The sequence below is a fragment of the Ictalurus punctatus genome, chromosome 15 (genome assembly GCF_001660625.3).
Source record: "Ictalurus punctatus breed USDA103 chromosome 15, Coco_2.0, whole genome shotgun sequence".
In the NCBI taxonomy this organism is placed as follows: Eukaryota; Metazoa; Chordata; class Actinopteri; order Siluriformes; family Ictaluridae; genus Ictalurus; species Ictalurus punctatus.
In genome coordinates this window covers 26,902,994-26,916,197 of record NC_030430.2, presented here as the reverse complement: position 1 = coordinate 26,916,197, position 13,204 = coordinate 26,902,994, and the positions used below count along the sequence as shown (strand labels likewise).

The window sequence follows — 13,204 nt, the reverse complement described above, 5'->3', positions numbered from 1 at the left end:
CAAAATCACATTTCCAGCATTCTTTTTTCCCGATGGTCTATAGCGAGATCAAATCCTGATGATCCCACGCCCGTCTGTGACCGGGAGTCCAAGAGAGTAAAATTGTCTGTGCTCCGTGGGTGGGAGGGGCTTTCTATCACTCCCCTGTCAATCACAGTGGCACTCGGCAATCATGGGCTCATATATGTGAAAGAGGGTCGATAGTGCTTTTCTGAGGGCGTGTTACTCCTCCCTCTGACGCTGCATGAGTTTCAAAATTTACATAATCATGCAAAAAAAATTGGATTATGGGTTCACCTTATTCATTTTCTCTTCGCTCTGCTCTTACAGATCGGATCTCTCCATCAGGGTCTGGGATGTGTAAGTTTCTCTCTTTCTCTCTCTCTCTCTCACTCTGTTTCTTCAATAGAAAATATCAAAATGAAAACAGTTGCTGTGAAATGCCTTGAAACGCACAGAGTTATTTGATGTGTTGATATAATTTCCACTGAAACAGGGCATCAGATTGGGACATAATGAGTAGTTCCTTCCCCTTTTTAAACAGCCAATAGCGTTTAGCTTAAGCCATACTTGACACTTAGTACCATGGATGCGAGCACCAGCAATAACAATGCTAATAATAATACTAATAATGTTAAAAGTAATAATAATAATAATAATAATAATAATAATAATAATAATAATAATGGCGTGTTCGAACAGCCAAAGACATATTTACGACCCCGTGCTCGCTGATACGATTTCTCTCGCTCAACAACGGCAGCTTCGGCAAGGTGATTTCTATAATGTTGGGGGCAGGACTATTCAGATTCTAGAGAGCATTTTGTCATTGTTTTGGAGCGCACGAGCTTCTAGAGAACCTTAAGGCCGACATATTCAAACTAAAATCCACAAAACTTAAATTTTGATTTCATGGGGACTTGTGTGTGTGTGTGTGTGTGTGTGTGTGTTTAGGTTTTATCCCTCCCGCATCGGAGGTTGGTGTGTTATTGCCGGCTGTTTGAAGTACCAGACCCCAACAAGCTTCAGAAACTCGGCCTTCATCAGAGGGAGATCTTCCTCTTTAACGATCTCTTGGTGGTGAGAGCCGTAAAAACTAATGCTCAGAAAAACTCATAATTTTGTTGTTGTCGTTGTTGTTTTCACTTTCTGTTAGTGCTTCACTCAGGTCTTCAGTTCACTCTTTCTCTATTCTGTAGGTAACTAAAATTTTCCAGAAGAAGAAAAACTCGGTGACGTACAGCCTCAGGCAGTCCTTCTCTCTGTACGGCATGCAGGTCCTGCTCTTCGAGAACCAATGTGAGACTTTTTAACCTCTGTACAGGAACGCGGTCTTCACAACCGCAACCTTAGCATATTAAAACATATTAAATCATATTAAATCATATTAAAAGTCATGAGAGTGTGGAGTGTGACAGCAGTAATACAACCTCGCTGTCTTTATTCCCCTTTCTTTGGCCAGCTTTCTGTTTTTCTCTCCGATTCCTGAATCATATTAGCTTTTTATTATTTCCTGGTCTGATCTGTAATGCTGATACACAGCCAATGCTAACATTCTTTCAGCTAACAGTTAGCCAAAGCTAACACTATTGTATCACAATAAAAACTCAATAGTCCATAAAAATGACACTGTAAATAATAAATGATTTATTTATATTCATGCATACAAGTGCTGTGTCACGGCTTAAAGCTAACACAGTGCTAGGATATAATGTTAGCTAATGAGTGAAGTAAACTAGCCATGGAGGGAAATGATTAATAAACAAATAAAATTGAAGGAACTTATTTTTAAAGTGCAGCCAGTGTTGATGTAGATGTAGATCCTCGACTTAATTAATATTATGATTTAAAAAAAGAAAAGATTTTAGACATGTTAGCATTAAACTGTTTATGCAGTGCTAGCATGCTAAAAACAGCTAAAGTATGACCGTAAAATATAAAAACACAGGATTTCACAAGAAGTCGCTAAAGAACATGTTCCTTTTGTAATGTTAGAAAAAATATGACGCAAAATAAATTTTTTACAAAATGCAGTGTGTTGATGATATTTTGGTTAGCAAGTGCTAGCAAAAGAGCAGAAATAATAAGAACGATTATATTGTGCAAACAAACGGCACAAAATAAACCTTTAAGGATGATGTCATACACTCTCGTGAGCTGCCGTGACAGTTAGCGTTAGCAGTAATTGTTGAGAGCTGACGTAATGGCAGCTAAAGTCAGATGCTAATCTACGCTAATTATACTGATGCTACGATACATTTAATGTTATTTAATTCTAGTGTAACTGTGTTGGATTGTAACCATGACAACAAGCATATACATGATAAATAATTTAGTACGTTATACATTAGGAAAATCATTTCCACAGAAAGGAATGTTTTTATTTTTAATTAAAAGCAATAAGAACAGACCATTAAAGATGTAACCACAGAAACAGCTGTTTAATAACGATGGTGCATGTCCTAATAAAGCTTCTTTATTAAAACTCGGAAAGAATTAGCATGTCACAAAACATATAACATACATATACATCATCAGGAATGTTAGTGACAGGTATATGATGAGGTTATATCAGTCTATAAGTAAATAATTCTAATAATGACGCTTGGTCGTTGTGGTATTTTATGACGATGTGGTATTTTCTGTTTCGTTCAGATTACCCTAATGGCATCCGGCTCACGTCGGCCATCCCGGGTGCTGACGTCAAGGTCCTCATCATCTTCAACGCCCCGAACCCTCAGGACCGCAAGAAGTTCACAGACGACCTGCGAGAGTCCATCGCTGAGGTCCAGGAGATGGAGAAGTACCGGATCGAGTGTAAGAAGCTCTGATGTTTCAGCAGGACCGCAGGACGTTACCGTAAACAGGGTCATGTAAACGTAAAAGGTCAAAGGGAACGTGAAGGTCAGCGTAGCTTAAAAAGATAAAAATCTGAACAGAGAAAAACCGAGAAAAAGTTTTCAGTGGAACCGAAGTTTAATCGCACGTCTCTGTCTCACGCTGAAATACGTCTTTATTTCACTGCACCATCTACAGCGACGTGTACGGTTACCACGGTTACACTTTCACAGTTTGTGAATCGCTGTAACTGATCTTAAGCATTTAATACTTTCAATAATATTAATAATAATAATAATAATAATAATAAAGAATTTCTACATTTTTATTTATTTATTTATTCATTCAGATTTTCACACAAATCCTGAAGGTAGATATAGAGAACCCAATTAAACAAATGAGACCAAAATATTATACTTGGTCATTTATTTATATATTTATATATATTTATATGTTTTATATATAATACTTTTTTCTTCTTCAAAATTATGTTAGAGTTGTAATATACCTAAACTAAGTGGTAAAAATGTTATTTTCCATTAAATTAGATATCCTCATTATTATAAATGTGTTCCACCCAGCAGCTGAGCATTAACCATTAAAGGGTTAACACAGGCAGTATATCAGTCAGATAGCGCTCCCTGGAGGACATTTACAGCACAGCAGCACAGAGTTTATTCCTACAGCTACAACTAATCAGAATTATTCCGTGTACATTATTTAAATTTGAGCTTTATTTTATTTAAAAAATGTATTTCTAAATGTTTTAGGAAAATGTAGAAACAGTTGTGATAGTTTAGAATTTAGAGATAATCAAGCATTTGCTTAAATGTTTTAGAATGTATTATTATTATTATTATTGTTGTTGTTGTTGTTGTTGTTGTTGTTGTTATTATTATTATTATTATTATTATTATTATTATTATTATTATTATTATTATTATTATTCCAGAGATTCACTCCTAAGACATGGAGAGGAGAAAAAAATTAATTCATTCAAAAGTGATTTAAGTGACTTGTGTTGCGCAACTTAATTATTCGAATTATTTTTTTTGATGATTTTTAAGAATTATAGGACGGTGTTATTTCAGTTCATTTTTATTTGTATAGCACTTATATTAGATAACGTGCAGGTTGTTTATGTTCACAGCCGAGCTGGAGAAACAGAAAGGTGTGGTGAGGCCCAGTATGTCCCAGAGCATGTCTGGTCTGAAGAAAGAGGTTGGGAACGGGACCATGAGCCGCGCCAGCCTGGATGACACGTATGCCATGGGGGAGGGGCTAAAGAGGAGCGCGCTCAGTAGCTCCCTGCGGGACCTTTCTGATACAGGTGAGTTTGGGGCCGACGCTGCAGGACTGTAGGTGTATAGGTGTAGATATAGATGTCGATGTTTGTATGTAGATGTATAGATGTAGCTGTATATACTGTACGTAGATGTACGTGCATGTTTGTACGTGCAGAGATGTCACAGGAAGATGTAAAGATGTCACAGGAACGTCTGTGGTGAGGTGATGAAAGGCATTCAGATCTGGAGTGTGATGCGGTTAGAGTGATTAAACGATGGTAAACGATTTCCTAGTGATTTCATCAAACACGTGTTTACTGACGATTCGTCCATAAAAAATACTTCATCTTCATTTTTATTTGGTTTATATTTAAGATCTTTATTAATCCAGATTGTCTGTGAAACTAATCTAAAGTGGTTTCTATTCTGGAAAAAAATCATTCCTGTATATTCTTTATAAATATGGAGTTATTTTTCTGCCTCTCCTAATCACATCCAGTTACTCATGCATATTCATAGATCGAGCCTCAGTGCTCATTAGCCTTCACAAGTTACTTTATATAGCACGAAACACTAAGTGTATAATTAAGGAAATATATAGATAAGTAAGTATGTAAATAGATGAGTACATTGTTACATAAATAAACATGTACATACTTATTTTAATAAGTAAACAAATAAATAATTTATATTATAATATTTTATATATATATATATATATATATATATATATATATATATATTTGTTAAATATAGATGTGCAACAATTATTGGCACCCTTTTAGTCAATACTTGTGCTAGCTCCCTCTGCCAGGATAACAGCTCTGAGTCTTCTCCTATAACGCCTGATGAGGTTGGAGAATACATGGCGAGGGATCTGAGAGCGTTCCTCCTTACAGAACCTCTCCAGATCCTTCACATTTCGAGATCCACGCTGGTGGACTCTCCTCTTCAGTTCACCCCACAGGTGTTCTCTGGGGTTCAGGTCAGGGGACTGGGATGGTCATGGCAGGACCTTGATTTTGATTAATTCCCAAAAACATTAAAGATCCTCCTCCATATTTAACCATGGGCATGAGGAACTTTTCCATATGGCTACCTCTCTGTGTGCTCCAAAACCACCTCTGGTGTTTATTACCAAAAAGCTCTATTCTGGTTTCATCTGACCATCGAACCCGATCCCATTTGAAGTTCCAGTAGTGTCGGCACACTGAAGACGCTCGAGTGTGTTTTTGGATGAGAGTAGAGGCTTTTTTCTTGAAACCCTTCCAAACAGCTTGTGGTGGTGTCGGTGAATTCAGATTGTAGTTTTGGAGACTTTCTGACCCCAAGACACAACTAACTTCTGCAGTTCTCCAGCTGTGATCCTTGGAGATGTTTTATCCACTCGAACCGTCCTCTTCACAGTGCGTTGAGACGATATAGACACACGTCCAATTCCAGGTCGATTCATAACATTTCCAGTTGACTGGAACTTCTTAATTATTGCCCTGATGGTGAAATGGGCGTTTTCAATGCTTGTGCTATTTTCTTATAGACACGCCCTATTGTGTGAAGCTCAACAACCTTTTGCTGCACATCACAGCTACATTCCTCGCTCTTACCCATTGTGATGAATGACTAAGGGAATTTGGCCTGTGTGTTACCTCATATTTATACCCCTGTGAAACAGGAAGTCATGATTGAACAATTTCCTGTTCCTAGTCTCCCAGGTGTAAAAAATTTTTTTACAATATCAGTGGGAATATACTTCAAATGTATTTTTCTCATATGAATTTATAAGAGTGCCACTAATTGTTGCAAACCTACATTTAACAAAGATATTTTTTGATAAACCTGTGTTGTGTTTGATATCCATGAGAGCAGAGTATTTTTCTGAATTTTCTGAACAAAAGATCAAAAGGTTCAACAATAAAGCCAAGTGGCGGCTGTGGATCAGGTGGTAGAGCGGGCTGTACACTAATCGTAGGGTTGGCGGTTCAGTTCCCGGCCCATGTGACTCCACATGCCGAAGTGTCCTTGCGCAAGACACTGAACCTCAAGTTACTCCCGATGGCAAGTTAGCGCCTTGCATGGCAGCTCTGCTACCATTGGTGTGTGAGTGTGTGTGTGAATGGGTGAAGGAGACGCTTTGGATAAAAGTGCTATATAGGTGCAGACCATTTACAATTTTTCCCAGCCAGCTTTGTTCATATTTATCAAGGGTGCCAATATTAATGGAGGGTGCTGTACTGTACATACATAAATAAGTAACCAAATAAATAGTTTAATAGGTAAACATGTAAGTATGACATAATAAGGAAATAAGGAAATAAATACATAGTTACGTACGTCATTAAGTAAATATGTACATAGTAAGTAAATAAACAAATAAATAATTAGTAACAAGTAATAAATAAATAAATAAATAGGTAAGTAATGAAGTAAATGAGTAAACAAATAAATAAATGGGTTAAGAAGGAAATAAGTAAGTAAATAAACAAATAAATAGGTAGGGATACAATAAATAAAAGTCAATAAATAAGGAGTTAGGTAGATAGATAGATAGGTCTAACTCTAATGTTCTGGAACACTCACTGGGATATCTGTTCTGTGTGCCTCTATTTGCCAAAATGAGACTTTTTCTTCATTATCAATCTGATTAGTCTGATGTCACTTTGGTTCATGATAGTTGATCATTTTTCTGCTGTTGATTTGATTAGATTTGCCCAAACGGAACTCACCTATATCCTGTACAACCTCAAAGTTATCACACTGTCCTCATATTGTCCTTATAACATCTCATATGTTTGAATTGTGTGAAGTTTCATGTTAATTACGTAACTGCTGAATCATCAATCTCATACATCAACGCCCAAAACTCCAACTGACGGTCATGTGGATCTGATCAAAGGCACTTGAGGTGACTTAGTGCTTGGCTCTAACACAACACATCTAGACGGTTGTAAACAGGTATATTTCACATTTCATAAATCACAAAGCCAAGATAAAAACGTATCTCTAAGTGCCATTGTTATTTGATCTGGGTTCAGTGTTTGCAGTCAGTTGGCCATCAATGATGATGGAATTAAATCCATTTTTAAAAAAAATGAAAAACAGAATCCGAGCCATTTTATATTGTAGTGAAAACTACTAACATTTACTTCTGAAAGAAATGTCGTGTTACGTTATGTACCTTGTAAAAATACCTCGTAAAACCCCCCTTCCAAGCTCCACCTCCGAACCCCCCCCCCCCCCCCCCCAAAAAAAAAATGAAATCTCCACCCCCACCTTGCTGCTTGGTCCTGGTTGTTCGACATCACCGATGAAGCCCTCCATTATTTGAAGCTTTTACTTGTGGCATGAGTTGCAATCAGTCGTGTATATGAAGCATTGTCGCATCCACCTCCCTCCCCACCCTTCTACCTTCCTTTTCCACCCGAACCTAAGGTTTAGCTAAAGCTAAAATGCTCACGTGTCCACCCATGTCTCGTTCGTGGCTTTATCACAGTCTACACCACTCTGGAGACGGAGCTCTCTTTAAACAGATCCACAAACCAACAGTGTAAGCAAAAAAAATCAATAAAGTGAAAAATGAGAACGTTTCCTTAATGGAGACCAGTGGTGCCGTCCGGTCTGAAGCACTTCTCAACAAAAAGCGAGTTTGAAAATATTCATATTTAATGCCTCGAACAGTAGCGTAGAATATTACTTAGCTAGCTATTAGTTAACGTTCCATTGATGGTCATGTTCGTGAACATTCCGTTGAGGGGTGCCAATAATTATGGAGCTGACTATATACATTGTACATGGGTGGGTTACTGACTGGTCCTTATATTTGATGATGCAATAGGATTTTTCAGTAGCAGTAATACAGTCATGATGTTACTTTAATTAAAAATGTATTTGCCGTCATTGAGATGGCAGAAACATTTATTTATTTATTTATTTATTTTAAAACTCCGAACGAACCAATCAGAACCCTTGAATAAGCGTCACATGAGCTTGTGAATGTTTGGCTGCGTTTTAAAATGTTTATTTTCAGATTAGTCTTGAATTATTAAGGCACGAATAATAGTCAGTTATACGAATTATTATTATTACAGAGAAATATTACGAGAGAGAAGACAGAGAAAACTACTTAACTACATTTTACTGCTGAAGCCGCCACCATTTTGAGTGTTTCCATGTGACGTTGCTACAGTCAGGTGGTACTATTCGGAGCTCTCAGAAAATTCCTAGTTTATAAGTTGTAATTACCAGTTCTACAAGGACGTGAATGTATCTTACAGGTCGTGATCTCGGTATTTACGGCATGGCGTGAGAGCAGCTTTTAAATGTAATTTATTTAATAAAATTGCTGGTTACTAGGCGCTTGGCTTCGACTACACCACTGGTCAGGATGGAATCAAAAATCTTTTTTTTCTGACACGTATTTAATCGGTGACTTTTATTTAAAATGTGATCAAATCAGACCAAGAATTTAACATTTTCACTCCATAGTCCTGCTAAAGCACTAAATCCCACCCACCCTTCACCTCTGACCTCTGACCCTGCTCATCTATAACTAGCGCTAATTGTATTCAATGGTTTTAGCCACACTGAGCAAAATTTCAGCATTCAAAAGTTGCAATGTTACAAATGATCTAAATAGTGCGTAAGTTTCTGCACCAAGGAACCGATCAACCAACCAAACTCTCAAATAAGCATCATATGGGCTTGAAAATGTTCAATTATAGTAAATAATCGCAACATATTTGCTTCAACTACACCACTGGTCAGGAGTAAAGCAAAATTTGTCCTTATCAGAGATATTTATTTTTTAAAATTTTATTTAAAAATATTCTCACTCCATAGTCCTGCGAAAACACCACCCTCCCGTCCCCTCCCCTCCGCTCTGACCTCTGACCCTGAGCCATAATGATCCTCCACGAGGCTTGCTGTGCTACTCCCATTTCCCTTTTGGCGCTTCCTAGAGTAAAGGGGCGTGCCCACCACTAGCCCCACCCCATTCTGGTGTGATGCCCATCTCTAATCTGTGGTATTGCATGTCTCGGGCAGGCAAGCGCGGGCGCCGCACCAGTGCAGGATCACTAGACAGCAATATGGAAGTAAGTAGGAAGCAGCGGATGTCCCTTTTATTCTTTTCTCATGCAATAAAAAAAAACACAAAGCAAAAGCATTAACCAAAAACCAAACAAACCAAAGAGCAACCCCTTAATGAGCGAATGATTTCTTTTGTTATGTTCTTGCACCCTCTGACACTTCATAATTCTTTACATTTTTTTTTTTTTTTTTTTGGTACTACCAATTCCTAACCTGCATGCCTGCTCATACGCATGCACGAACTGCTTGCAGAACCCTGAACATGTTCCTCCGTGTTCCTGCGTGTTCCTCAAAGCAAGCATGTTCTCCACTAACCCCCCTCGACCGCCACCATCTCGTTTGCTTCCATGTTCATGTGGTTCCTCATGGTGTCAGTACGCCTTAACAGGCATGACGTAGAAGTTAATCTCCATCCACTGACCACCGAATTCCTGACTTTCAAACCCTACGTTCACGCTAGCAAGGACTTGTGTATCTCGTGTGGGTGTGTCACTTATGGGCTGTGTATTTTTAAGAAAACATAGTAGACCCTATGTTTATCTACAGCCTACAGCCCACTATATACAATTTACTTGTTTTTTAAATTTTTTATTTACGTTACATGCTAAGCTTTGAAGTCAGATTAGTTTAATTCAGGCGATCTCTGCTACTTCCTTCCAAGCTTCTTCGTAACGTCTCTATACACACGTAACGAGAGAGAGGTCGTATACAACAGGATGAGATGAAACCACACATACGTTTTTCTTGCAGTTGTGAGCAAGGAACTGAAGAAACACCAGACCACAGGATTGGTTCGAGGAATCGTTCGAGACGATCATTTGTTGGATTTGTCACTTTACATCATACCTCATTTGCATAAAATTCGCAGTGCACGTAGAAGATGTACACTCACCTGTCGCTGTGTTGCTCACTAGTGCGAACGTAGGTAAAGAAATTCGCCCGTTCTGATTAGAGACATGCTAATCAGATCTTTTCAATGTTTCAAGGATGTGGATTTCATTAGCATACATGTTCACCATTCATACATTGTTTGTGGCCTTGTATCAGATGTTAGACAAGATATGGGTGGGAGTGATGGTAGACATTGTCACAGCTCAGCTTTACAGAACTCCAGATGTAGATTTAGATCCTGAATGAACAATCCAGAGGAGACAGTGGCGACGTTGTTCAGTACGAGCAGATTGTAAATAAGAGTCCTGATGATGAGCAGCAGGACAGTCTTTATGATTACAGCAGCAGCTCTTACACACAAACCTCCAGAATCCAGGTGAGATTAAACACTGAAGCAAAGTTGAAACCTTTTTGCCTTTTCTCCTTCTGCATGTCGACGATCTGCTCCCATCATCCTAACGAGATGCATGTGAGAGTTCTCCCCAGGCTTGTTCTACAACATGTTATCATTTTTTTGGGATATTTCAGTGCTTAAAGAAGGATTCCACCTCAAAGGATCTCTAATCCAAAAAAAACAAACGGTTCCTCAAGGGTTCTTTGGAAGTTTATTTGGTTCGAGCTTTTATTAAAAGGATTTTAGCGTGGACCAGTCTCGGACTGAAATCTATGTGGAGCATTTCGGGGTTCCTACAGAGGGACAAACCGAAGAACCTTAAATAGTACTAGTGCGGCTGATTTTCTATGAAGATAGTTTGCAGAAATTTGTCCAGAAGTTTGAGTTGAATTAGAGGAATTGGGTTTTTACGGCTTCAGGTAGAGAAGGAAACAACGCTAGAAGGTCTCATGTAAAACTGTTAAAGACGATAAAGATTCTTCAAGGGTTCTTTAGATGCGTAGTTGTTCTAGATTCCTAAAGAGGTCCTTCTTTTGTAAAATGTTTATCATGTACTACTAAGAGCTTTCAAGCTCAAGGTCTTCCCCACAGGGACTTCAAGGAAAAAATAATTATTTAGGTTGTCCCTCTGTTATAAGGTTCTATATAGAACCCTTAAAGGTTCCTCTGGAGCGACAACCCATGAAAATTCCTTTACAGAAATTGATTTTCAGCATTAGCGCCGGATGATTATGCTGTTTTCATAAAGACCTATTTATAGACAATACACTTGTAGAAAAAGTCCATACGAGTGTTTCTTTTTTTCCCCTCTTTACAGCCCAACATAAGGGTTCCATTCAGCACGCTATAACTGCGGGTTTCTCAATTTAGCCTGTTCCAAGTAGACCCCCTTTAGGATGCCGTAAACTCTCAACGATCCAAAGAACCCCTGAGGAACCCTTTTTGAAGAGTCCATCTTGAGTCACCTACAAGAGTTGATCTTTGATGATCAGGGATCGAGACCGAGAACCCTCTCAAAGAGAACCATGTGATCAAGTGTGAGATTTTAGCCGGTCTGAGCAGCATGGACGTGAGTGAGTGTCAGTGTTTCTCCCAACTCTGTTCCTGGTGGAGAATCTCCAACTAAATGATGGATATTTGGTGGAATTCTTCTTTAAACACTTCTTCTACACGTCACCTCGTCACATCTTCAGCTGGATCAGTTACACTCGTTTATTCTTAACTCTTAAATACAAAATGTACATTTAGAGATGTGATGTGAACATAGTTTTGAGAATTTTTTTTATTAGATCTGTATCTTCTGTATAAATGTATAAATGTTCCCTTTTTCACTGACATGGTGTTGGTGCTTGTTCCATGAAACCAGGAAAAAAATAGTGTAAAAACCTAAATGTCCCAAACAGTTCAAGAGCCGAACTTTTTAAAATTCAAGAACTTTACTGTCATCTGCACGAGCTTCTCTGTAGGATACCATTCTTATTTTACACGTTCTCACAGAGGCTGCAGCAAAAAATTATATATATGTATATAAAGGTTAAATAATAAAATAATAATTTTTTTCAATCAAATTTTGAAAAAAGCGGGGCTACTCTTTTTACATAAGCAGATATGAGAGATTATTTAAAAAAAATTCCATTTTGTAAAAGGAAAAACAACTGTGGAGAAGTTTTCTCTGAACATCAGATTCTTCCTGCACTCTTAGAACAAAGGGTTCTTTCATCTTTCAGCTCGTCCTTCTGGGGAACCCTTTTACAAACGGTTCTGAATAGAATGCTTTTAGAAAGCTAGACCTTGTAATGTCAGGTGTATAAGTCTCCTTTCCTCCCTGAACAACTGATTTGTACCTGCGTACCTACAATAATCTAAACAGTAAGTCTCTGAATATAAAGATTATAGAAAAAAAAGAAGCTTTATAGAGCCTCCTAGAGGATTGTTCTTCTGAGGAAACACTTCAAGATTTCAGGTCGAACAGAAGAACTAGATCTTCATAAAGAGGACACCATTAACCATCCAAAGAACTGCTAAGGAACCCTGTAGTTAGCAGGAACTTTCTTGCAGTTCTGAACTTGCAGTTATGGTTTTGAGATAAAAATCAGAACCTAAAATGTAAATCTCAGAAATGCAGATTTTATGCAAATTAAGTCCAAGGTGAGGCGTCACAGGTTCCTGGGGGAAAGTAAACACAAACACATAAAGAAGTTTTTATGTTCTACTCAAATATCCAGTCTTCTACAGTGATGTTAAACACTTGATGTACAGAGTCATGGTTTAGGTAACTTTCTGGCTTCTAGTTCTGGCAATCGGTAACAGTTAACCGCCAGATTTAACAGTTTAGAAACTCTATGCACTTACCTCATTACAGATCATAAAGTATGTGCACCCCTGACCATCACACACATCTTCTTCCCCAAACTGTTACCACAAAGTTGGAAGCACTCAATCTGTACGCTGTAGCTTTACAATTTCCCCTAAGAAGTAAGAATCCCAAACACTGTTCCAGCATGACGATGCTCCTGTGCACAAAGAGTGTGAGCTCCCTGAAGACGTGGTGTGAAGGTTGGAAGAAGGTAGAAGAACTCGAGTGTCCTGTACAGAGCCCTGACCTCAACCCCACTGAACACCTTTGGGATGAACTGGAACTGGAGTCTCCTCACATCAACATCAGCGCCTGACCTCAACCTCACTAACGCTCTTGTAGCTGAACGATCAC

The 13,204-nt window shown here is 38.3% G+C and overlaps 1 protein-coding gene across 4 annotated transcripts in view; it reads left to right on the top strand.

Annotated features, from left to right (window-relative positions):
• The window catches only part of LOC108276315 (IQ motif and SEC7 domain-containing protein 1), a 57,804-nt gene that overhangs the window by 40,457 nt on the left and 4,143 nt on the right, over positions 1-13,204 (top strand). For 3 of the 4 annotated variants that reach the window (XM_017487897.3, XM_017487898.2, XM_017487896.3), the window contains exons 8-13: positions 331-360; positions 955-1,080; positions 1,200-1,299; positions 2,656-2,817; positions 3,989-4,168; positions 9,165-9,214. In XM_017487897.3, the coding sequence (XP_017343386.1) occupies positions 331-360; positions 955-1,080; positions 1,200-1,299; positions 2,656-2,817; positions 3,989-4,168; positions 9,165-9,214 (648 nt within the window). The remainder of the gene's footprint in view (positions 1-330; positions 361-954; positions 1,081-1,199; positions 1,300-2,655; positions 2,818-3,988; positions 4,169-9,164; positions 9,215-13,204) is intronic. The other variant, XM_017487899.3, reaches the window with a different exon arrangement.